This window comes from Rhinolophus ferrumequinum, chromosome 18 (genome assembly GCF_004115265.2).
Source record: "Rhinolophus ferrumequinum isolate MPI-CBG mRhiFer1 chromosome 18, mRhiFer1_v1.p, whole genome shotgun sequence".
Classification (NCBI taxonomy): domain Eukaryota; kingdom Metazoa; phylum Chordata; class Mammalia; order Chiroptera; family Rhinolophidae; genus Rhinolophus; species Rhinolophus ferrumequinum.
In genome coordinates this window covers 31,637,954-31,664,171 of record NC_046301.1, presented here as the reverse complement: position 1 = coordinate 31,664,171, position 26,218 = coordinate 31,637,954, and the positions used below count along the sequence as shown (strand labels likewise).

The 26,218-nt window shown below is 41.6% G+C and overlaps 1 protein-coding gene across 1 annotated transcript in view; it reads right to left on the bottom strand.

Moving 5' to 3' along the window:
* BLK (BLK proto-oncogene, Src family tyrosine kinase) overlaps positions 1-26,218 on the bottom strand; it is a 54,482-nt gene that overhangs the window by 10,543 nt on the left and 17,721 nt on the right. The window contains exons 2-6 of the mRNA XM_033134493.1: positions 8,591-8,699; positions 6,834-6,885; positions 4,820-4,913; positions 3,720-3,818; positions 2,477-2,580 (exon numbers count right to left, since the gene is read on the bottom strand). Of these exons, the coding sequence (XP_032990384.1) occupies positions 2,477-2,580; positions 3,720-3,818; positions 4,820-4,913; positions 6,834-6,885; positions 8,591-8,698 (457 nt within the window). The 5' untranslated portion in view covers position 8,699. The remainder of the gene's footprint in view (positions 1-2,476; positions 2,581-3,719; positions 3,819-4,819; positions 4,914-6,833; positions 6,886-8,590; positions 8,700-26,218) is intronic.

Below are 26,218 nucleotides of genomic sequence, written 5' to 3'. Positions count from 1 at the left end.
ACCTTAGCCATAGGCAATGATAAAAACATCATCTCCAGGATGAAATGACATGATGCCTGGGATTTGCTTCAAAAAATAGGGTCAGGTGGGGATATACATGACACAGGACTGGCTGAGTTGATCATGGTTGAAGCGGAGTGTTGGGTACAAGGGATTCTATTACACTAGTCTTTCTACTTCTGTATGTGTTTAAAATATTCCACGACAACAACAAAACATTTACGTCATCTCCAGGGATTCCCATGTTGTTTCTTGGACATAGGTGCTCTGCCATGAAAACGGAATAATGGCAATATCCTATACATATCATATAATTGAATGCACCCATTGGCACATTTCAGGAAATTCTACACCGAGCACCCCGACTTATCAAGGCATCCCTCCTCTTCCTTAAACGGCCCTGACTTGTTGAGGGGCAGTGAGGCCGAGGGCTGTCCCTGGAGCCTCACAGTGTGTTATAAGCAGCTCTTTGTCCAGCTTTTGCTGCTCTGGTGCTGCCACTCACGGCTGATCTCGAGTCATGAATGGAGCTGTGGGACGAGGCTGAGGGCTTCTCCTATGAGGCTAATCTCTGTCCGTTCTCACTGTCCCAGCCACAGGGAACCAAACTCACAGTCCAGCCACCTTCCTCCCCTTCCACTGATGTTGCTGTCATCACCTCCTCTGGTTAAAAATTGGCTGCCACAGGTCCCTATGTGCAATGTCCTGATCAACAAAGGTTTTCTCTACACTACTTGGGAAATTTCCCTCCAGTCATCCCAAGTTAGGCCAGCTTGACACATTTTTGAGCTCGAGAAGCTATTCAGAGCCTCGTAGATGATTGGGCTCTGACACTTATTCACTGTTGATCTCATGAGAGTCATTTCCTCCTTCAGGGACTCAGTTTCCTCATCTTTCAAATGGGGATATTGGCCCAGTATATCAAAGATGGAAGACTAGTGGTAAACGTGTCCCAGGAAGTGTATATAATAAGGTTCACAGCAGCATGGTCATATTAGCCCCAACCCCATGTCCCCCAACTGGAAACAACCTCATGTCCCCCAACATTAAAATGGTAAAATAGCTTGCAGAATATTCATATACTAGGCTCTGCATAGCAAAGAAAGTGAGCGGACTGCTGCCATACTCAACAACATGAGTGACTCCAGTATGAGCTGAATTCCGTCCCCCCGAAATTCCTATGTTGAAGTCCTAACCCTCAGTACATCAGAACGTGACTATATTTGGAGATGCTGTTTTTAAAGAGATGATTATTAAAGTGAGGTCATTAGGATGGACCCTAATAAATAGACTGGTGTCCTTATGTGAAGAGGAGATTAGGACACGCACACACACACACACACGACCATGTGAGGACACAGCAAGAAGACGGCCATCTCCAAGCCACGGAGAGAGGCCTCAGAAGAAACCTACCCTGCTGCCACCCTGATCCTGGACTTCCAGTTTCCAGAACCGAAGAAATACATTTCTGTTGTTTAATACCCCACTTTCTGTTACTTCGTTACAGTAGGCCTAGCAAACTAATATAGAATCTCGCAGACAATACTGAATGAAAGGAACAAGACATGAAAAAATAAAAATAGTATGATACCATTCGTATAAAGCTGAAAAACATAAAACATAAAGAAAAGCAAGGAGGGATTTCCCTCATTCAGGATCGTGGTGACCTCTGGGCGGGGGCGGTGGGGAAGTGGAAAGGGGTACAAGTGGAGGAGTGAGGGACATTCTCTCTTGTGGTTACACAGGTGTTTACTTCCTAGGACTCTATGTTTATAATTATTATAATTTACATATTTTCATTGATAATTTATGCATTTTATATGTGTTTTATATTTTATAACAAAAACACTTTAAGAAGGAAAGAAGGAGAGAAAACTGTGAAAGGGAAAGAGAAAATCCCAAGGCCTCAAGGTGGTGGCAGAAATGTTTTGCTGAGTCAATGAATCCCTGGGTCACCCCCAGTTCTCCACAATCACTGCCCCCTTCTTTTATATGCAGCCACAGGCCATTCCCCAAACTTGTTACCTTCCAGGCTCCTGCAACTGTTTGAGGTCACAGCCTCCGACTGAGATTCTCTCTAAGGATTCTTTCCGCTCCCAAATCCTTTGATTCCAGAACGTGGCTCTGGGTTGCACCCCCTCTTCTGACCCCACCAGCCTCAGTGCTCCTGCTGACCCACAGCTGATATAAGCCAGCCTGGAGTGGGAGCAGCTCTCCAACTGCCTGGCCAACTCGAGCTCCAGGTGCATTTCCGGCCTGGGTGATGGCAGAACTGTTTGTGGGTACAGCCTCAAGCTCAATTGCTGGACACTAGCCAGGATGCCCAGGTGGGCCTGAAGTGGGAGGGACACCCAGGCTGGAAGCTGTCAGGTTCTCCTGGCTGGCGTTCCCCTCCCACTGCACTCACAGCAGCCAGGCCTCCGGTGGGGGCTTCTGGGAGCTGAACAGGGAGGCGGCGGTGGCCGCCCATGCTTACCTTTGTTGGTTTCACTCTCTCTAATAAGAAAGGAGCCCGCCTTATTGATTGGAGCCAGAAGCTGCCTCTCAGCATTTTTCCGGCTAATTGATCTGAAGAACCACCTGGAAAAGGACAAAGGCAGGCAAGCCTCAGAGAGTGGCCATGCTTCTCAGAATATTCTTATCCAACCCTCCCTCCTAAGCTATACCCCTCTCCCAAAGAAACACAATATGTCATCACGTTTTCAAGTTAACCTTGAGGAGACACTCAGGGCATCTTGATACACAAAATGCCCCCTGTCCCTTTGCTCCCTTTCCTTTCCTCTTTCCATCAGCGAATGGACTTACTGTCTTCTTGAAATGAAAAACAAGAACATTATTTAGGTGCCCTTTGTTAATTTTGTTCTGGGAAAAGGTATCCAACCACCTTCCCTCAGAGCACAGCCTCCTTCGAGCACGATTCCCACCAGGGTCCCCCTGAGCAGGGACGGGTCAGTGTGGAAGTGTCCTATGGTCCTGCATACTGTTCCTGGGAAGGCCACAGGTCCCGGAATGCTGGATGAGGACCCTCCCAAGGGCGACCATCACTGGATAAGGAACACCAGGTGAGGTCACCAACCCCATTCCTGCACTTTGCTCACGAGTTTGACAGATAGCTCTTGCAGGGGAGAAGCCATGTCTTACTCATTTTGCAGCTTCCCCAGGCCTCAGACAGAGCCGGGCTCTGGGTTCTGGTTGCATACTGCATACTGTGAGAGTGAGTTAATGTCTGAGGCCCTGGCTGGACGAGGAGGACCTCTCAGTGCTGCGTGGAAATGGGAGCTGGCGGTGCTGCTCTCCTGTCAGCCAATTCTGAATGAGGCCACCATCCTGTGGATCCCTCTGATGTCCGAGCCCTGGACGCCTGCCCACTGGGGACACTGGAGGAGTGGTAGCTGATCGCAGTGCCTTGTTGTTAGCTTGCAAGGCCAGGGGACAGGAGGGATGTTTGTATCCAGGTAAGCCAGGAAAGGGATGGTTCTCGTTTTACAGATGGGAAGAGTCAAGTGCTCATAGAGGGGCAACTCCCTCCGTTTCACAGCGATTTAAACATTGTCTTGGCTGGCACACAAGCCTTGCCCAGCAGTTCCCGTTCCCTGCCCCTTTCCTTCTCCCTCTGTGCTGGGTGCGCATGGGCTCACTTTTGAGCCACTCTCTAGCCTCACCCTGCACAGCAGCCCGCAGAGCAGAAGCAGTGAGGGGCCTTTTGTGTGTCTACTTACTTTTCCACTTCCAGGGTCTCTACTTGGGCCACAAAGTTGCTGGGTACGTAGCCTTCTCTTCCTGTGACAAGAGACTTGGCCAACCACCAGTCTCCAGCTCTAAGGGATGAAGGGAAAAACAGAAATGGCACAGTGGCCCATACGGCCACTCTGTGGGGCCGCTCGCAGTCTCCGCGACATGGTCTCACCCCGCGAGGCCGAAGGCTCACAGCGGCAGACGGTCTGGCAGATGACAGGGAACTTGTGCCAGTTGCTCAGTGAGGTGGGGGCTATTTGGGTTATTTGAAACTCACCGAGCATCTGACAAGCCTAAGGTGTTCCTGCTCCAGGAGAGAAGCGGGGATGTCACAGCCTGCGGGGGGCAGTTTGTCCAAATAGCCTGACCAACCCAATGGGGTCCCTGTCTTATAGTGAGTAGCTTTCCTCTTGATTAATGGACATCTTTTAGAATGCAGTGAGTGAGTTGGGACCGGGCGGAAATACAAAGCAGGTGGAAGGCTGCTGATGAAAAGAGGAACCGGGCAGCCCACCAATGGACACAAGTTCAGAGTTTTGGCCCAAGGTCATTGCAGAACTTCAAGGACAAAAGCACACCCTCAGGACTCTACAGGATAAGCCAGACATTTGAAAGCAGATTCTGGAGGATTTTTTGAGAAGGAACACTGGAAATAAATGATAGCTGGTCTCACAAGTAGAATCCCATGTGAAACCTTGTCTGGGAAACAAATATGGACCCAACTGACTCCAACCCAAAGTAGTAAAGGAGCAGTTAGGCAAGTACTGTGTATGTCCGGAGGGCTGCACAGAGCAGGTGACATTAGAGGTTGGTTTTGAAGGAGCAGTTAGGTTTTGACAGCAGAGCAGGAAGCCACCTCACCAGGAAGACTTTGGAAAGGCAGGTGGAAAAAGATGGTTTGGTCAAGTGTGAGAAGATTCTGAGTGACAAGCCTGGGCGGCAGGGCAGTGGGGAAGATATTCTGGAGGCAGCCATGGAAGGCGTGGTGGAGTGGGGTGAGGTCCATGGACGGATGGGAGGGAATCATGCAGTGAGAGGGAGCCGCAGAGACCTCTGACCAGGGGACGGCATTCTGGAAACTCACTCCTTTAGGATCTGCAACTTCTCCCCCTTCAGCACCTGCAGGTCACGGTCATTCGCTGCCGTGTAGTCATACAGCGCCACCACGAAATGATCCTCTAGAGGGAACAAGGAAGAAAAGGCCACTGCTGGGTCCACTGGACTCATGGGAGGGCCTGGGGTAAATCTGTGCCACGAGCCATGGTCTGACCACTGAGAGGGTCAGGAAGAGACAGAGACATAGGGGAAGCTCGGTGAGCCTTCTCGTTCACTGATGCAGAAGAGGAAATTTTTGTCTGGCAGACCGACCTCCTGACCCTGCTGCTGGGAACAAGGGTGAGCTGCCCCTCAGAGTTCATCCCGTCTACCCTTCTGGACCCCATCTAGAGGCTGCCAGGCCTGGACAGGGCTGGTGTGTAAGGGAATCAATAGCCCTAAGGTCTAGGGAGATCAGCTGTAAGGATGTGCTGGCCGCAGACCCAATGAAATCTCCTGGGTACACAGGTACAGAATTTAGAGGTAACAGCTTTCTGGGTAGATCCGAAGTCACCAGCCAGAATGCAAGCATCTTGATGACAGGGAACACGTCACCAGTGTTGGTTAATCCCTTATTGCCTCGGGGACACTTAAGCTTCCTCTGTCTTTCCCTTCCCCACCTGCCTCTTCCTACTTCTATTCCAGAGGGGGCAGTGGTCTTGGAACATGGCAGCTGTCACCATGCCCAGGGCGCCATCGTGGTGCTTCTGGCTGGTAGTACCCCTGACTTGCTTGTGGTCCCTGGAACAGAGGTGGGGAGAGAGCTTGGCATGTCATCTTTCAAATGACCACTGCTAGCTATAAGCGCTTTTCTGCACAGCTCTGGGGAGCCAAGGCCCACCTGGAAAAGGTCACCTGGAGACTACCAAGCGTCCCCCAGGAGTAGATGACTCATCTCTATCACTAATGTGTGGCATGGTCGTGGGCTAGTCACATCCCGGTGGTGGGAAGAGGGGTTTTTGAATAGATGACAGAGGCCCCCTCTCGTTCTGAGATTCAAGTTCTCGTGTCAAAGGCAGTTAGTTTATTTCCTTCCTCTGGGTTTCTTTCCCGGAGGTATGAGCCCTCTTCTCCCCCACCACAGAAAGTGAAGGATGGCCTCTGTTGGTAGTTAATCATGATCTCCAGCAGGATAAGAGACACTAACTGCGTTCCAGCACTTTGCTCACGAGTGTGACAGACTGAGCTCTTTCAGGGGAAAAGCCACGTCTTACTCATTTTACAGCTTCCGCGGTCCTTGCACAGAGCTGGGCTCTGGGTCCTGTTTGCTCCATGCATACCGTCGTGTGAGTGGATTAATGGCTGAGCAGACCTTTCCTGGCGTTGTGTGGAAATGGGTTATGAGGATGCTGCTGGGTATCCTGTCAGCCAATTCTGAAGGGGGCCACCATCCTGTGAGCCCCTCCCTCAGGAATCCTGAGGTCCTTTGTTATGTCACCTCCACCTACCTGCCCACCAAAGTGGAAGTGGAGCCTGGGGGTTGAGGGAGGGTGGTGTGGGTGGTTAGAAGGTCAGCAGGGGGCTCTTGAAAGTGGGCTGGGAAAGCAGGAAAAAGATGGTGCATTTGCACAGAACAGAGCGAGGGCTGAGAGAGGAGGCGCAGAGCCATGGGCCCTCGCCCTTTGAGGTTGGCGGTTACATCTTTGACAGCCTGGGTTTCATGATGCTGTTTGTATTTACTGTAACTCATGTCTTTTTGTGTTCATTTATAGTTTGTAAAGTCCTTCAACAACAACAACAAAAACTCACTCAGGCTCAGGTACACTATAGGAACTGGTACTTGGTTCCTAGAGAGGCCCCCAAGGGCAGGTGACGCTGGTCAGAGCTGGGCCTTACTTACGCCTAGCTGCTCCTGGCTCAGCCTCTCCTCTCTGACCCTAGAGGGCCTGCACTCCCCCTTCTCCAGGAAGCTCTCCCCACTGAGCCCCTGATCTAACTGCATGAAGCCGGGACCTGGGGAGATGCTCTGCGGAACCTTAGCTTCCAAAGTGGCCCGTTCTTACCGTGATCCGGATGTGTGTCGAGAGGTGCAGGAGCCAGGTGGTTAAATACGACCTGCAGCAGAAACACACGTACCCTGCATTAGTTCATGCCCCCCGGCCTGAGCAGGGCCAGGTGGACGGTGGATGAGAGGCTGTGAGTGTCAGCTGGGTGGTCTGTGGGGAGCTGCTCCATTGGCACAGGAGGTTGCTCAGGTAGATTCTATACAAGCTGCCACAACTCCCAGGTGCCCGTGCCATACTGCACAACCCCAGCCCACCTGACCATATACATAGTTAGAGGAGGGGTATGTGGGGATGCCCCAAGTTTGTAAGAGGCAGCTGTGGAACGGGGTGAGGGTGGGGGGTAAAACACATCACCTGGATTAAAATCTTGGCTCTGCCATTAAATGGTGAAGCTGAAAAAGGGTATTTGTTCTTAAGGAAAATTATTTAAAAGTGTATTTCCCTAAAACTCGTTCAACTTGACATATGTGCTATAAATAATCTTTGTGTTGGTAGTCCATATTTATTAAACACAATTTTGAAGTAGCATTTTGCAACCTGGCATGTACAGTATGGTTCCATTGGAAATATAAACACATAATATAAATTACACCGAGAAAAAGGGTCTGGAGGTAGGAGCTCTGAAGTGCTAACACTGGGGATCACTGGGTAGTTGGATAATAAGTACTTATAATTTTTTCCATAATTAATATGTATTAATTGACATTTTAAAAGTAAAAACATCCCAGGCTCGACTACTTATTGACATGTAACTTTGGGGACATTACTCAAGCTAAGTTTGAGTTCACCCTACTATCATTCATTCATTCAACAAACATTTCATTGTTCCCTGCCAAAGCCCTGCACTAAGTTGGGACAGAGATAGATAAAATGCCTAGTTTATCTAAAAAATGGGTGTAGCAATCCCCACCCCCATCAGGTCACAGTTGGAGTAAAGTGATGACCAGATGGATGTTCCTGTGGGGATAGAGAGAGCAGGAGAGGGGAATCCAGGCGTGACTTCCAACTGCCCCCAACCAAAAGGGAGTAGGTGGCCCGGCAGGGGGGACACAATTGTCTGCTAACTGCCTTGCAAACAAACCAGAACTGCGAGATAGGCTCCACGAGCACTGCGGGCTTGCTGGGGAGGTGAGCATCGGTACCCTCCAGTCTTAGGACGCCTCATACCAAGGGAAGAAGCTCTTTAGAATGCTGGCACAGTGCCAGGAAGTGGACGGTGATTTCCAGGAGCTTCAGGGTAGGGGTGGGGGCAGCAGATATTGCTAAATGTCCTAGACCCTTCCCCACCACACCCTTTTCTCAAGCTGATCTCCTTGATTTTATTTTCTCTTCCAAGCTGTGCTTGTTCGATGAAAACTGGCTGAGAATTATTGGGGGCTAACCATGTCCAGTCTAGTGCTAAAAGCAATATGTTATGGTACTGCATACTTGTATCTACATGGCATCTTGTTACAGCCCTACCAGAAAGGCACTTTTACTATACCCATTTTACAGATGCAGAGACTGAGGCATAGGGGAGTTAAGTAATCTACTTCGAAGACACAGCTAATAGATGTAGCAATCTGACTGCTGAACAGCTTACTATACTGCCACACCAGCGAGAACTGGGGTGAGGGCCTTTTTGTCGGAGGCCTGAATTATCGAGAGATGGTGCTGGGGCTGGCTGGAGACAAGGAGCAGCCCCCAGGCAGCCAGTGCGCTCTGGGCTCTCCCTCCTCCCCCTCCCTCTCCAGCTGGGAATAGCGATCACTCACCAGAGGCGGCAGTGGTGGGGGTTCTCTGCTTTGGGTGCTGCCCTTCACGGGGCTCCATCGGCCCTTCCCCTTCTCCTTGACCTGCTTTTTGCTGCTCACCACTCCCATCCTGTCAGAGAGCACACAGCAGATGGGCGATGTGAGTAGGTCTTCAGAGCCGCTGTAAGAAAGAGCTCCTCCAAACTCCTTCCGGGTGGCCAATTAGAAAGGTGGGGTAGACGTGGGAGGTAGTGAAGATCAGAGTCGGAATATGGAGTCACCGGAAAATGGTGAAACACACTTGCAGCCATCTTTTTTCCAAGAGCAGGAAGAAGTGGCCCAAAGAGAAGAAATGACTGGATTTAGGACACAGAGACCATATGACCTGAGGAAACTACCAGAAACTGTTGGGGTGAACCTCAACTCCCTGGGGATGGGAGTCTTGGCATCTAGAAAGAGTTTGACCAATGTGACTGATGGTCTGGATTTTAGTGGTCATGTGGTTTGCCACTTGGGAAAGTCACATTTCCCCTCTTGACCCATGTTAGAACATGTCTGAGGTTCTTTCCAGCTCAGATTTTCAAGTCAGATCTTATAAATGTAGGGCACACAGATAGTACAGGCAGCTAAGGTCGATTGCATCTTCTTCAGTAATACTGGGAAATCTTTTTTCAGAGGTGAGAGAAATATGGTCAAAATGTTTCTTGGGCAGAGAATCATAGGATGATTCTAGATTCATCTAGAATCTAGATGGGGAAGACTCTAGATTCGTGGCCACCACCACCGCCACCCTCATTCCAGGGGCTGCTATTTAAGGAGGGCTTACTCTTGAGCAGGAATGTCACAAAACTTCTCCGGTATTATCCTTGCAGCTCTCTAAAATAAGTGTAAGTAGATATTATGACTGTCCCAGGACTGAGTTTTGAGACGTTAAAGACCTGGTTTATGATCAACTAACCCGTGCAGAGCCAACGTGGCTTCGTGGCTGACCCCAGACCACCACACTTTACCTCTTGCCTGGCCCCTCCCCAAGAGGAAAGTGCCTTGAGTTCCGCTCTTGTCTGATGGGCTGTGTGGTTGGTGGTGGGTTCCTGATTGCCCTTGGACGTATGCACTATATTTCATCAATTCTGAGATGCACCTTTCTCACATTTTAATATCTCTGAAACCAGAGTGCGTCTCACACTTGATTGTGCTTCATAGAGTAATTAGTAGAATCTTTTTTTCTCTTTTAGTGATACATAAAATAAATTCTCGCCTTCCAAGCAGTGGTGTCTTAAATTCAATAAAACACAGAAGTGCTTTTCTTCCAGAGAGCTGAAGGCACATGCCTCATATTATTTCTCCTCAAACTCACTATGAAAAAAGAAAAGAGTATAACAATTTTGAATGTAGAATAGAAAGCCATAGGAGCAAACAATCCATAAGTATTTTTTGAATACGCATATGCTTTACATACAGAACATTTGTAATACTGTACATTTGTAAAGAATAATACTTTCTATATTTAAGTAATTTCTTTATGTCAGATCAGCTTTAACATCAGTTGCCAAAGTTATAGGTCAACATTGAGTTTTCAGAGATTTTTGGGTATCAGAATTTTGGATACGGGATTGTGGGTTTTATTAGGAATGGCAACTGAATTTTATCAGGTGCCTACTTAGTATCTGTTAATATGATAGTTTTTATTCTTTAATATGTTGATATAATGAATTACATTGATAAATTTTTTGGCATTAAAATATCCTTACATTTTGGAATAAAAGTTATTCGGTTACAGTGAATTAGTCTTTTTGATATGTGGATGAATCCTATTTGCTAATATTTTATTTCAAATGAGAATCTATGTTCTCATGTGGGATTTGTCTATGAGGAATTAGCAGTAAGATGATGCTGGTTTCATAACACATACTGGGGAGCTCTCTGTCTTACTCTATGGTCTTGAATAGTTTGATAATGTTGGGACTACCTATTCTTGAAAGGCTACGTAGAACTCAGCCGGTAAATCATCTGTTCCTGGCGCCCTTTAAATTGTAGATCTTTAATTTCCAGTTTCAACTTCTTCTACTGGAATTTATCTGTTCAGGCACATCCCGGTTTTTTATGTTCCCATTTTCTCTCCTCCTTGCATCATTTTGATGATTTATATGATTTATAGGAGATCTTTAATTTCCTCCACATTTTCCAATTTGTTGCTATAAAATTCTAGGTAGGATTGTCTTATAATTATTTCAATCTCTTCTCCTTTTGATTATGTCTTCTTTCTTGTTTCTAACATAAATTAAATGTACTTTCAATAATAATTATAACTTTTAATTGGATAAAATTATCTGAAGGTTTCTATGACTGAATAAAGTTTTAATCTAACTTTAAAATTATGAAAAAGAAGACTGCAATCAAAACAGCATGAAATTTGAATAAGAATAGACATATAACCTGTGGAGCAGAACAATAGGTATGCAAACAGAGTCTAGTACATATGAGAACTGCATATATGTAAAAGGTGGCATTTTAATTTAGTGGAGAATTGAGGGTTTAGTTTAATAAATGGTATTGGGAAAATGGCTATCTACCTAGAAGAAAATATAGTTGGACCCCTACTTTTAAGAGACCCCTATATTAAGAGATAAATTCCAGGTGTACTGAAGAAAAATAAAAAAAAAATAAAAAAATTTAATTGGAAAAAAGTTTAGAAGACAATACATGTGACCCAGAGTTTGGAAATAAGAATTGACAGAGATAGAATAGCCAGAAGCTAAAAGACGACAAAAAGACACAGTCATAGCAAAAAGATAAATTCATAAATGTTAGAGGTATTACATGGTATATAATAAACCATCATGAAGTTAGTAGATAAGCAACAGATTAGGAGAAAGATACATGGCAGATAAATGTCTATTTATAATATACACAGAATTCATGAACATTGACAGGAAGTATGGGTCTAGCATACAATCCACTCAATAGAAAAATGTGTAAAGATTATAAATAGACATTTCATCCAACTCAAATCCAAACAGCTAAATAAATGTGAAAAATGTTAAAATTACCAAATGGAAAATCCAAGTTAAGATAACAATAAAATATCACATTACATCAGTAAATTGGGGGTGGGAAATGAAAGGAATGATAATAACAATTGTTGATAGTAAAACAAGAGAAAATTGTGTTTTCCTACATTTCTGGTACAAAAGTATTTATTAAAGTTACTGTTATTTCATCTGTTCTTCCCCACTCCATTTCTAGAATGAAACCTCTATGAGGTTTGAGATCTTTGTTTTATTCGTTATCAAATCTAAATTGTTAAAACAATGCTTGGCAAGGTGTAAAAGCTTAATAAATATTTATTGAACAAATAAAATACAAAATATTAATGACCTTTTAGAAAGCAATCTCGCAAGTTCTATTAAAATTTTAAAATATATATACCTTTTGCCTTACAATCCTACTTCTGAGAATCTCACAGAGTAATAAAACATCATTATATAGGAATATGTGAGATATCAAAATGTTAATTGCAACAATAGTTGTAGTAGCAAAAAAAAGAACAAAAAATTAAAAACAGCGTTGTAATTCCTCACCAAGTGGGGAATTGTTGAATAAATCTGTACTCTAAAAATCTGTAAAATATTACTAAACTATTTAAAAGAATGTGCTAGATCTTTACCAGTGAGGCTAAGCGGGTTTTCTGCAATTTGCCATTACGTGAAAAAACCAAGATGCAAAGATGTGCATGACATTATTCTATATTTAGAAATACTAAAGAATGAGGAAAGAAAACTTTAGGTTGGCATGTGTGCATGTTTTTATACTACATGAGAGAGGTTTGGGAGGATGAACACCAAATTGTTTACTTTGTTTATTGGTGGGGGAGGTAGAGACAGAAAAGGGAGGTGGAAGGCAAAAATCAAAAAAAGCAAGTTAAACAAATTGTGGGTGTGTGGTTGGGTGGGTGAACAGTAATGCAAAGCAGTGCCCCAAAAAGATATTTCCTAAAATGTTAATATTGTTTATCTCAGGTGACAGGACTTCAGGTTACTTTTACCTGCTTTCTGATCATTTTATGTATTCCTCAAATTCTTTAATAATAAGCCTATATTTCTGGTACAGACAGAGAAGTACAAATAGAATGTGAAAGATTCACCCAGCAAAAGAGGGGGTATAAGGCCTAGAGCAGGGCCAGCCCTAGTTTTTAAGAACGACCACTGTAAGACCGGCCAAGGTTGCCTGATCCTCAGGCTTTTCCTGACCTATCCCAGCCTCCTGGCTCAATGAAGGGTGAGCAAGCAAAGCTTCTAGAATTTCCCTGATTTGGACTCCTGTTTCTGCACCTGTCCAAATGACCAACCTTATCCGGTTAGCAATATTGCCACCAATTTTAAACTTCCTGAGCAAAATTTATGTTCACTTAAACAACGCAATTGAACATTTAAAATAACTTGACAGAAAGTAAAACTCCTAAAATTAAATCACCCATTACTTAGACTTCTTTGCTTTCAACTCCTTAGCAGTGTATATACAGATGATTTTCCATGGGTTTATTGAAGTTCTCTACAGGTCTTTCCACCCCAATGATTCTGACTAGAGACTAGAGTAACTCAGGAGGCTGGGTGACAACTAAAGCTGTGTCTGGTGTGAGGGCTGCCACCTCATTGTGATATTTTAGCAGTTTCAGGCTGCGTGGAGCCAGGAAATGTGGAAGTCCATGCCAAAGCCAAGTGCGACACCACAGGTCCCAGGTGGCTCAAGGTGGCTTTGCTGAACTGAGAAGACACTGACCTTCTTTCCAGGGGTGAACGATGAAAGAGAGAAGGATGTGAGTTTGTGTGTGTGTGTGTGTGTGTGTGTGTGTGTGTGTGTGTGTGTGTGAGAGAGAGAGAGAGAGAGAGAGAGAGAGAGAGAGAGAGAGAGCACATGTGCGTGTGTGTATGCATGGCAAAACAAGCATGTGCATGCAACCCATGTGTGTATGTGTGTGTGTGCGCATGTGCATGTTTGGGGCTAGCAAGAGGGCAAGTTGGGAGCGGGGACTTCTGTCTATTTCTTTGGATTAGACCAGACCTCTGTGCAGACTTTGGCCAGAGCAGGGAGGGCTATATTGGCCCTCGGGGAGATGCTCAAAGCCTGGAACAGCCTCAGCCTGACAGGGGATGTGGTGGAGGCAGCACCGAAAAATAGAGAAACTAGGAATCCTTGATTTACAGTTGCCTAGCACGTCACAGGTTGAAAAGCATTTGATAGATATGAGTCAAGACAGAATCAATAGGTTAGTTACCCACACTTTATAGCTGAAGATAGAGCAGTGAGGTGACTTGCTAAGGTCCCACTGAAGGTGGCAGAGCCAGGAGCTGGATGGTGCTCTCTGCCCCCATACTGCCCCAGGCTCGCTGCCTGGATGAACTTGCCTGGGGCTCCAATCCCCTTGGCCCACCTTTCAGGTTCAGGTTCAGATACCTTATCCTTTCCTTGGTGGGGGCTGCCACCTGCCTCCAAAGCCCTCCCCTCCAGAGGAGAAACCTCTGGCAGAGCTGTTGGGGCGAGGAGTTCTGAGGGTGACTGCCACCCTGGCATTTTAGGCAGAGACGAGGACAGCCTTCTCCTCCTCCCTGTTCCAGCCAGGGTGAGTGGGTGGTCCAAGGAACCTGGACTGAAAAGCAAGCTACGTATTGACTGTGCGAACTTGGGCAAGTCACTGAATCAGTCTAAGTCACAGTCTCCTTACCTATAAAATGGGGAGGCATGAAGTGTTCTTTGTTTCATATGTAAAGCCTTCCTGAAAGAACACATTCAAAGGGAAATACTGAAAAGAGTCAAACAACGGCCTTTCCTGTTTTGGGGGAAGGGAGCAGTTCTGTTTCTGCAGAATTAAACCATGTTATGGAATTCTTCGTTATGTCTTCCCTGTTTGGCAAATCTTCACAATCTATTTTCAGCCTGTCACAGATGTCTTTTAATTATTCACTTACCCATGATTATGGGCATAATTTCAGTGACTATCTGACTCTGTGTGCAAAATTAAGGAAAAATGCAACTAAAACAATTATGCAAACACTGCCACCCAGATGAAAATGGTTGTCTTGCCAAGACTGCGCTATTGGCAGGCGGGTGATTGGTGGATGAGAATGTTCTTTTACCAGCTGATGTGCTCAAGTCCAAACTCAACATATGGAAAATATTGTGGGGTATTGACACATAATAAGCAAATATGTAAGTTTTATAGAGGTCAAGGACCAACAGCCTACAATCCATAGTTCACATGGTTGTCGTGTGAACTAAAGAAAGTGAGAGAAAGATAAGTACCATATGATCTCACTTATTTGCGGATTCTAAAGAAAAGAATAAGTGAATGAACTAATCAGAAACAGTTTGGGAGACAATGAGGAAAAACTGAGGGTTGCTAGATGGGAGGGAGGGGTGGGGGGTGGGGGGGAGGGTGAGGGGATTGGCGGGCAATCGGTGACCATAGGATGGCCACGGGCTTGAATATTAATCTGGGGAACGTAATTTGGTGGTTACCAGAAGGTAAAGGGGTTGGGGGGTGGGGGATGAGGGTGAGAGGGATCAAATGTATGGTAATGGAAGGGGAGCTGACTCTGGGTGGTGAACACACAATGTGATTTATGGATGATGTGATACAGAATTGCACACCTGAAATCTATGTAATTTTACTAACAATTGTCACCCCAATAAATTAAAAATAAATTAAAAAAAAAATTAAAAAAAAAAAAGAAAAAAAAAAGAAAGTGAGGGTGAGAACGAGCAAAAACATAGAAAACACTAAATAAATATTAACTAGGGGAGGACCAGAGGCACATGGATGATACTTTCCTTCTCCTTTTCCTTCTTCCCGATGCTCAAAGGTGGCCCTGGAATCCATGGGTATTTCCTACCTTTCCGTTTGGGGCTGAGAGTCTGGTGTTGGGAGCCAGGCTGTTTGATGGTAGTGGTGGGTGGGGGACAAATGCCAACGTGGATCGTGGGCTGTTGTGTGGCCCAGAGAAGGGTTGATGGCTCTGAGTCCCTCCACCTGTGCTGGCGGTTCCAGAAGCCCAAGCATGTTATTTTAGAGGCAGGGGGAGGATTTGGTTGGAAAAAATCTCATGCATGAAGTCAACCTTAGAATGCATATGACAGAAAAATCAGTGTGACTCTGGTTTACTTTTAAAAATAGTAGGCGCTATCATGTGCTAAGTGTTTCCTGTGTGCCAGACACTGAGCCAGACATATATTGTTCTGTTTGAGAGGGGACACACAGCATGGTAGACAAGAATGCCGAGGTCTGAATAATAGTTTCACTATTTTCTACCTGTGTGTCCTTGGGCTTACCATTTCTGTCTCTTAGTCTCGGGTGTTGTAAGGATTAATTTAGTTATTACATGCTATTATTACATCTTAGAACAGTGCCTGGTCCACAGTAAGGATTTGATAAATATTTTACTATTCTTCCACATATATAAATAATCAATAACTTTTTTTAGTAACTGTGTGAAATAGACATTATTACCTTATTTCTACCGATGAGACAGACTTGAGACATGAAGTGACTCCCCAAGTCAACCAGCTGGTCAGCTGTGGGGCCGGCCTGCATCCAGTGCTGACCAGCTCCTACGTTTCTGATCTGGAAACTTTGCCATATTATTAGCTGAAGGCTTTACCTCTCTTACTTGACCTGCTAGACATGGATGGGCAGCATTGAGGGGAAACAGGTAAGCCTATCCACAAAGCCTGGGCTCATCCTGGGTGTTGGCCATCATGATGAGATGGCAGTTTCCCACGAGTCCTTCTACCCTCACGAAGCCTTTGCCAACAGCCAGGCAACCCAAGTCCTGCCCTTAGGAATTCACTTGTGCTAGGCCCATTTCCTAGATGAGAAAAATACAGCGAGAGGCCTATGACTCTGAATTAAAGATGAAACCAAAGAACTTAAATTGAAACCCGTTGTATGAGTCTCAACTTCAGGATTAATCAACCTGAATGAGGCCACGTCACCTGTGTCCCCATTTGGTCCCTCCACATGTGAACATAAAACAGCTTCAGTGTTGGCTCTTAGAACTCCATATTCTGGTGTTCATTCAGTCACTGTCAACCATGGACTGAGTCAACATAGCAAAGACATGGAGATAAAGCAAGAAAGGAGCCTGCTCTTATGGTAAGCTAAAGAAGTAGAACATATACCCTAATCACAACAATTCACGGTAGGCAGAATTACATACTGGAGAGGTTATGTGAGCTCAGCAAGGAGAAATCACTTCCACCCAGGAGAAAACACCAGCTTAGACCATAAAGGATGGTTCAGATACAAGTTTTTAGTGAAATACAGTATTTTTTCAGACACCATATTTTAATGAAAAATTTTAAAATATAAAAAAATAAAGAGTATAATGAACACCTACATACTGATTACCCAATTCAATAATTATCTTTAAAAATTATTTTCTTAATTGAAGTATTTTAAGGGAAATTATTTCATAAATAAAAGATTGAAACTTTGATATGAAATGAAACAGATGGCTTGAAACATGCCATGTCACCTCCATGTACTTTGCCCGGAGACATTTTCTTACATAACCACAACGTCATTATTATATCTAACAAAACTAGCAATAATTCTATGATTATCTAACATCCAATCCATAATTAAATTTCCCCAATTGTCTCAAAAATGGCTTATTGCTGTTGGTTTGTTCTAGTTAAGATTCAAACAAGCTTCATACATGACATAAGATTGTTATGTTTTCAAGTCTCCTTTACTGCTGTTGCCTCCGGCCCCCAACTTTGGTTTGTTTCATGCCATTGATTTGCAAAAACCAGGTGGTTGTCCTATAGAATGTTTTGCATTCTGGATATTGCTTCCTTTTGATGGCTCATAACTTCTCTATCTCCCTATTCCTTGCCCATAGAGTTAATGCTACAGGCTCCATTAGATTCAGGTTCATCTTTTTCTGGTAGGGAATGCCTTAAGGGGGTGACATATGCTCCGTGTTACATACTATCAGGATGTGTCACATGGTATCAGGCAGTAATCACACTGTCTGTACCACTTTAGTGATGCTGCCTGATCCTGCCATTGAAAAGATCAATATTCCAACTAATGGTTCCATTAGGGGTTACTAAATACTGTTGCTCTAATTCCATTGTTCCTTCCACGTTTTTTAGTTGGGAATTGAGAGAGTAAAGTATGAGAAAAAAAGAACACCAGAAAAATGCTGTGCATAATTCCATCAGGACTGGGTAATATTTCAACATAGAGAAATGATGCTTTCCCAAAGACATTGAGACAGGAACCATGTTCAGAAAACAGAGTTTTTACATTGTCTATATTGTAGAGTATATGATAGAATTATTATGATAAGTATAGTATATGATAAAATAGTATATGATAAGAAACCACAGTTAATGCCTTGTGTGATGCTTTTAAATACTAGTAGAATATTTGCCCAGTACTAGCATAGGACATGATACAGAGTTATAACTCCTGGCTGAGTATGTAAGAGCCTCTGCACACGTGTGGCCCCCTGGCAAGGGGCAAGCTAGCAGTGATGACCTGTGACTTATGTGTGTCCCTGGTCAATGTGGCTGCCAACTTAGGCACAGTGAGGAGGAGACACATATGTGGCTATTTCAATTTTGTAACGTGAAAATATTTCCGCAGTGGAAAGTCACTCCCCACAATGATAAAGTTGATAGAAAAGACTTTTTAGGTGGTCAAAAGTTTGAGGGTGCTGTGCAAAACTTCAGGAAGGAAGACAGCATTTTTGTGAAGCTGGGTTACGTGAAATACAGACACACGTTACTGAGTCACCTACATTTGATTCTTCTGACATCGAGAAACTTGAAATTTGTTAGGCTTCTGTGGCACCGTGTTGATATTTAAATTCTGGTCATAATTACTAGCCTGTGAATAAAATTCTTTTATTTGGAGACACTGTGTAAGTTCATATATAAAAAACCCACAGTAGTGATCATTAAAACGTACTACTGATATGCCAAAACAAATACAACTACTGTTGTATTTTTTATTGATGGGACTATGGACTTCAATCTACTTTGCAGGTTCTAAACTTTTTTTTGCATTGTTTTCATTTAAAAAAATTAAGCAAAATGTTCAATCATGAGTTCACTACTTCCTAATGGAGTCAGTTATGACTCCCTAGCACTGTCGTTCCAAAGCTGAGTTTGCATTATAACCAGTGAGGTGTCTGCAGATTCTTGAGGCCCAGGCCCAGCAGTTCTGGTATACAGGTCCAGGGTGGGGCTCCAGGGCCTGACACCTACGATGCTGACGCAGACGGGCTCACCAGCCCCACCTCATGAAGACCCTTTCTTTTATTTGGCTGTGTTTCAGGAGTAGGAGGTAGGACAATTAAGTTTGCGAGCTCATCCTAAAAAAGGTGCTATATATCTCATTTCTGAATATCACTATGGTCACCTTTGAAATACTCCCTTTGGAAAGCTATGCACCATTGCCAGTGCCTAGTTCACTCTCCAAAACAATTTTGGAACTCTTTCTGGAATGGCCATCAGAGCTGTCGTTGTATTACCCTTGATGTCCTGAATGCCATCAAAATGTCTTCCTTTCAATATTTCCTTTATTTTCAGGTAAAGAAAGAAGTCATTGAGGGCAGATCAGGTGAGTAGGGAGGGTGTTCTAATATAGTTATTTGTTTACCGGCTAAAAACTCACTCACAGACAGTGCTGTGTAAGCTGGTGCATTGTCATGATGCAAGAGCCATGAATTGTTGGCGAAAAGTTCAGGTCGTATTCGTCTAAGTTTTTCACGCAGCCTTTTCAGCACTTCCAAATAGTAAACTTGGTTAACTGTCCAGTTGGTACAAATTCATAATGAATAATCCCTCTGATATCAAAAAAGGTTAGCAATATTGTGACAACGAGTTCACAAACTTAATTGTAAGACCTCGAATAACTTGTAAAAAGAATTAAAAGACAGTTTTGCAGAACTTGAGTGTTTCTTCACGAGTCCCTCCTAAATAATGCTTACAATTTTCCTACCAGTGATCACCCTATCTTTAAATGAAATGAATTTTTTCTGTCCTCCATACACCCATTCCTTACATATTAATATGTCCTCCATACAAACATTCCTTACATATTAATATTAATAAATTTCTGCAAAGTGTTTTCCACACGGGGGAAATAAGGTCCCTTTCTATAATAACAATGACAGCATCTTTCTGATAGTGGCCAGTTCACAAAGTGTTTTCACACAATATCTCAAGAGCCTCCAAATGACCCTGTGAAATAAACAATCATTATCCTCATCCCCGTCCTCAGACAGGAGACTGAAGACAGAGAGGTGATAATACTGAAGCGTGTAACAACGATTTAAGTCATGTCTCTAACGAGAGAGCCTTGCTCCCTCCCACTGAGGCTCACAGGGATCTTCCCAGATACCCATCCGTTCACCAATCGAATTTCTTTAAAAAGACGCTATCCAACATTCAGTTGTTTTGCGCCACCTCTCCAATGTTTATTAAGCACAACCCAGAGAAGGGATTTGTAAACAGAAGGGAAGCATCCCTACCAGGTTTTGGGGGTGGGGAAGAATTGGACTGAAAAATTTAGCTCTATTTTATGCTTTCAACAAGGAATTGGAACAGGTTAAAGATAGGGGGCAAAAAAAGGCCTCAGGCCCCTGACACTTTTGGCTTAATTATGATTCTTGAGTGGATCTAGAGACACAGATGTCCAGCTAGAGACACAGACATTTAAAATTCACTAATAAAACTGCTTGTTGTAAGATTTGCCTGTCATATAAGAACATGAATACTAGGGATGACGGGCACAGTACGTAGTACTCCTTCTGACTCAAGGCCTGACACTATGCTAATGTATGTGCTTGACATATAGTATATCTAGCCCTACAGTAGACATACTCCTTCCCATTTTACAGATGAAGAAACTGAGGTTCAATTAGGTGTAAGGACTTGTTCAAGACCATACAGTGAGTCACAGACTGATATTTGAAAACCAGTTCTATCTGACTCTGAAGTCTGGCTGATCCTACTCCAAAGTATGTGAGGTAATGAAAACAAAACATTTGTCATGAAATCTGTGAAGAATACAAAACTGATTAGAAAATTATGTATAAGGGATAAGTGAATAAAAGTGGATTATGGTAGGATTTTAGAACAGAATGAGGGTCTTAGAGATTTTCAATTTATTCATTTATGTATAATCACTGTTGTAATTCTCATTCTGGACTGGTCTTATTATTTCAGAGCCAGACAAACATGTATGAGTGAGCCACCTTACTGAGTGATGCTAAATAATAGATTAATCTCTTATTGATGAAGGTCTGTGGTGGCATGCTTTAGGGTTCTATCTTCAGCCTCTTTTCGTCAATATTTTATGAGCAATTTTTATGCAGACGTAAAAATCTGGCTCATTAGAATTTTAGAAAATATAAAATGAGAGGAAAAACTCATAGAGTCGGAACTTCTAAAAAACTTCCTCAGGAGTGATTGCTTGAAACTAACAAGTCAAATTAAAATAAGTATGCAATTCAGGCTCAAAAAAATCACCCAGGGAGGCACCACAGCAGAGAAGACTGACCCAATTACAGTGTGTGAGGGGCAATACAGTGGGTGTGACAGAGAGACCACTTCTTGCCTTTGGAAACTCACAGAAATGTGTTGAATCTTGGCTTTGATGCTTTACAGCTCTTTGACAAAGATAATGTGATTTAGCCAGGCCAAGCCTCGGTTTCCTCGTCTGCATAATGGAAATAATATGCTTACCTTGCATAATTATTATAAGGAATAAAGATAGTGTATATAAGGGGCGGGTATCTAAGTGCTTCCTAAAAATAGAAATTTTTGTCTGGAAAAGACGTGCCAGTAGATAATAAGTTCACAAATCTGGATACAACCACCATGGATAATAATAGCGACTAACATGATTATTGCTCCCAGACACTACCATTAGCATTACATACCTTGTCTCACTTTTTAAGAAAGCCAGTCTTGTTGCCTTCTTACCTCTTTCTCTCACCTTCAGAAGAACCCACACTTCTTACATGAAATGCATAGTCTGTCCTTCCATTCAAGGAAGGGGCCTGCAGGGAAATAGTTCTACACAACTGCAGAGAAAACCTGTATCAACTAGCAATACAGAACAACATAGTCCTTTATCTATAAACAGCCAACCAACTGTCAGAAGAATCAGAAGAAAAAAAATGTTAAAGAGAAGATTCAAAATAAACAAATAGAATAATTCAGTAGGAAGTAGAGATAGAATGTAGAAAATAACTTTTAAGCAACTCTCTAATTAGTATCCTCAGAGAAATGCTACAGGTTATTATATAAATTCAACAGGAACAAGTTGATGTGAAGAAAGAATAATCAGAGAAAGGAATTTCTTGCAAATTAAAAATGTGATTAAAAATAATAAGATGGAGATGGCTGAAGTACACATTAATGATCTGGACTATAAGGTGAAGAAATAGCCTAGAAAATAGTTTTAAAAGACCAAAATATATAATATCAGACAGCAAGTGTGTCCACTCTCATCATTCTTATTCAATGTCAAACTGGAAGTCTGAGCAAATACAATAAGATAAGAAATGGAAATAAAAGGTATAGAGATTGGGAAGGAAGAAATAAAACTCTCTTTATTCACAGATGACATGACTGTCTATGTAAACAATCCCAGAGAATCAGCAGCAACAACAAAAAACTCCTGTAGCTAATAAGTGATTATAGAAAGGTTGCAGGATACAAGGTTAATATACAAAAGTCAATTGCTTTCTTATATACCAGCAATAAACAATTGGAATTTGAAGTTAAAGACACAATACCATTTACATTAGCACCAAACAAATGAAATACTAAGGCATAAGTCTAACAAAATATGTTCAAGATTTATATGAGGAAAACTACAAACTCTGATGAAAGAAATCAAAGACCTAAATAAATAGAGAGATATTCCATGGATGTAGATAGGAATACTCAATATTAAGATGTCGGTTCTTCCCTTCTTGATCTACAGATTTGGTGCAATCTTGATCTATAGATTTGGTGCAATCTTTAAACTATATACATATAGTTTAAATGTAACAAGAAAATATTTGAACTATGTACATGGAAAAAGAAAAAGATTCTTTCATGTCAACCTTTTGCTATTCTGCAGTTTCTGAATCAGTAGAAACTAAACACATTTTCATTAATTTAACTTAGGGCGAAATTATACAGCTTTTGTGATCAACTACTTAAGTTGTCTTTAAGCATAAAATTTAAGAGACTTTGAAATTTTGAGTATGAAGTAAATATAGGCATAGAACAGAATATAAATGTTAAAAGAATATACTGTGTTTCCCCCAAAATAAGACCTAGCTGTACAATCAGCCCTAATGTGTCTTTTGGAGCAAAAATTAATATAAAACCCGGTCTTATTTTACTACAATGTAAGACTGGATCTTATATTAATTTTTGCTCCAAAAGATGCCTTAGAGCTGATTGTCCGGCTACATCTAATTTTGGGGGAAACATGGTAATATAATAAATGTGTTATATACAAAAATAAGAGAGCAAACGTCGGATTTGAAGTTGAAAGGAGCATTTCTGTGGGGGGTCAATAGATGCTGTCTAAAGTTAATAAATCAAGATATAAAGATTTAACCATATTATTTTAAATCATAAATTCGATCACTAAAAGAATAAAAAATAATTGATAAAAACTTAAAGGATAGAGAAGAGAGGTACAGGTGTAGGGAAGGTAAGGAAGTACATTCTACATCCTTCATAGTGGAATCAATATAATTAGTTCAGAGATATATTTAAAATAAAAGTGTTAGCGTATTCTTTAAAGTTGAAAGGTAACAAAAAGGAGACGTTAAAACAAAAACTGTTATTGTGGCTTATTTCTGGGGAAGGAAACTTTTATTTTTCATTTTAGACCCTTTGGGATTGTCCACATTTTAAGAAACAATATTCATGGATAACTTATATAATAAAAAAAAAAAACCTCAGTAAATAAATGAGTTGATAAATAAATTACTAAAAGAGATCTAACTGACAAAGAAAAATGTCCAGAATACATTATCCTTAAGTGAAAGAGTAAATTGCAGAATGCTTTGAATTATATGATTCTGGTTGTGTAAAAAAAAGGGTGGGAGGAATCTATAAATATATTTGCAAATGAAAATAAATGTCTGGAAGCCCTTGGTATAAATGAAACTGCTAACAGGGCCGATTCCAGAAAGTGAAATTCGCAAGCAAAGGGATGGAGGACTTTATATTTTTGTTTTACATACCTCTGTGAGGTTTGGATTAAACAAAAAGCGATACACTTCAATATGTAATACCCTTAAATGCCATTTTAAAATGTGAAGTTAAATAAAAGAAAATAGACAATTTCCCGCTGCCCCCCAGCCCCCACCCACATATGGGGACATGTACCCCTGAGCAACATTAGAAAGGACGAACGAGGTGACAGAACTCTGTCCTTTATGTGTTTGGGCCATGCTTGGAGGACTCGGCCTCCTCTTCTGTATCACATTAAGTCTACTTTCCCCTTTACTCCTGTAATTTGCTTTTGTTGCAGGAAATTAAAAAAGTACAGAGGAAGATAAAAATTACCTACAACACCATCATCCAGCGATAACCACTGTTAATACTCTGGTATGTAATTTTTCCATTGCCATTTTTTAAAACAGCAAAACTGGGATCGTTATCTACATCCTGTTTTGTGACCTGCTTTTAGAAGAGTATATCATGGCCATCTTTGCTTGTCACCTGTTTTGCCTGTAGCATCCTATGCAAGGCGGTGGGGCATCTTATCAGAAGGTTGTGTACCAGACTGATTTTACCCATTCCTTTTGTTACACACCCAAGCTGTTTCTTCTTTTTTCTTCAGTATCAGAAATAATTCTGCAAAGATGTGTATTTTACCCTTGTTTATGTCCCCCGTCAATCTTTGTTAAGGTTAAAAATCCTAGAAATGGAATTGCTAGGCCGAAGAGCATACCATGCTTAAGTCTTCTGATGTATGTTGCAAATTATCCTTTAGGCATTTCACCCAGCAGTACGTATGTATTTCCCTGCACTGCTTCTAGTAAGAGTTATTATTCTTTTTATACTTATTAAATTAATTTGTTTAAAAAGTTATCTTTTTTACTTTTTAACCTAATGTTTGTTAAGCAAGTGATACAAGCATGTTGAAAATCAGAAAATCAGATCAACGCAAAAAACAAAATAAAAAAAAAATCATGTGAAATCCCACTATGTGAATATTCTGGTAATGAATTTCCAGGGGCTTTATATATGCACATCCACTTTTTAAAAAATGGGGCCGAACTGTTTACACAGTATTATAATGAGGTTATTTCAGTAAACAGTACAGTATAAACTACATATAAGTAAATACAGTCTTGCAACCAATATTATTAATTACATACCATCGTACAGACTTAACATTAATTTAACCACTGTTCGAATAAGTTTGAAAATAATCTTTGACTATTATAAGGAAACCTGTAATAAAAATCCTTATAAAATATATACCGGGGGTGCCAAAAAAATGGATACAAGTGGACACTTTGGTCAACGTTGCTCAAGCAGTAGTTCGCTGTAATCAGAAGTGTCTGGATGTTGATGGTAACCACTGTGAGCACCTCTTGTCATTGCAGAAGTCAAACGTGACTTGTATTCATCTTTTTTAATCGGTATATATTGAGTATTACAATTTTAACAAACTTTTCTTAAAATGTGTATACATGTTTTTGGTACCCTCTGTATTCAGTTGTTGGTTCAATATTTTAAAAGATATTTTTCTATAAGTGGAATTACTAAGTCAAAGAAGATGCACACTTTTAAGGATTTTTGACCTCTGATACTAAATTGGTACTACGAAAGTAATACTGATTCCATTCTCACAGTGATGAGGAAAGCCCACCTCCCTGGCTTTTATCAAGTTCTAAGAAAAATCTTTGTCAATCTACTAAATGAAGAGTGATAGATAACATAGTTTTCATTTCATTTGCTATTAATATTTATCATGTATTTATTAACCACTTGTTTTTCATGTGACAAATTAGTTTTTCATGTCCTCTGCTCATTTTTACATTGAGGTGTTTATCATTTTCCTAATAGGACCTCTTTATATGATTAATATACTCACTTTATACATGAATTTGTCATATGTATTGTAAACATTTTTCTCAATTTATCTTTTGCTTTTTAATTTTATGGTATTTATTGTGCACAAAGGTTATCAGCATTATCTGGTCAATTTATTAATCTTTCTTACCAATCTTTGTCTTTGATGTTTACACTTAGAAATTTCTTCCCCACTCCAAGATTATAGAGATATGCAACTAGTTTAAAATTTTTTCACTATTAATTATGAATATTTTATATGTATAAAAAGCATAGAAACTAATGTAACAATACTAATGACAGATGTTAATATTTTATCACATTTATTCAGTTCTTTTTCTTCTTTCCTTCCTCTCGTTTTATTTATTTATTTTTTTTATTTATTTATTTATTTATTTATTTATTTATTTTTTTAATTTATTGGGGTGACAATTGTTAGTAAAATTACATAGATTTCAGGTGTGCAATTCTGTATCACATCATCCATAATCTTCCTCTCGTTTTATGTCACAGATATAACTAAAGCTTGATTAT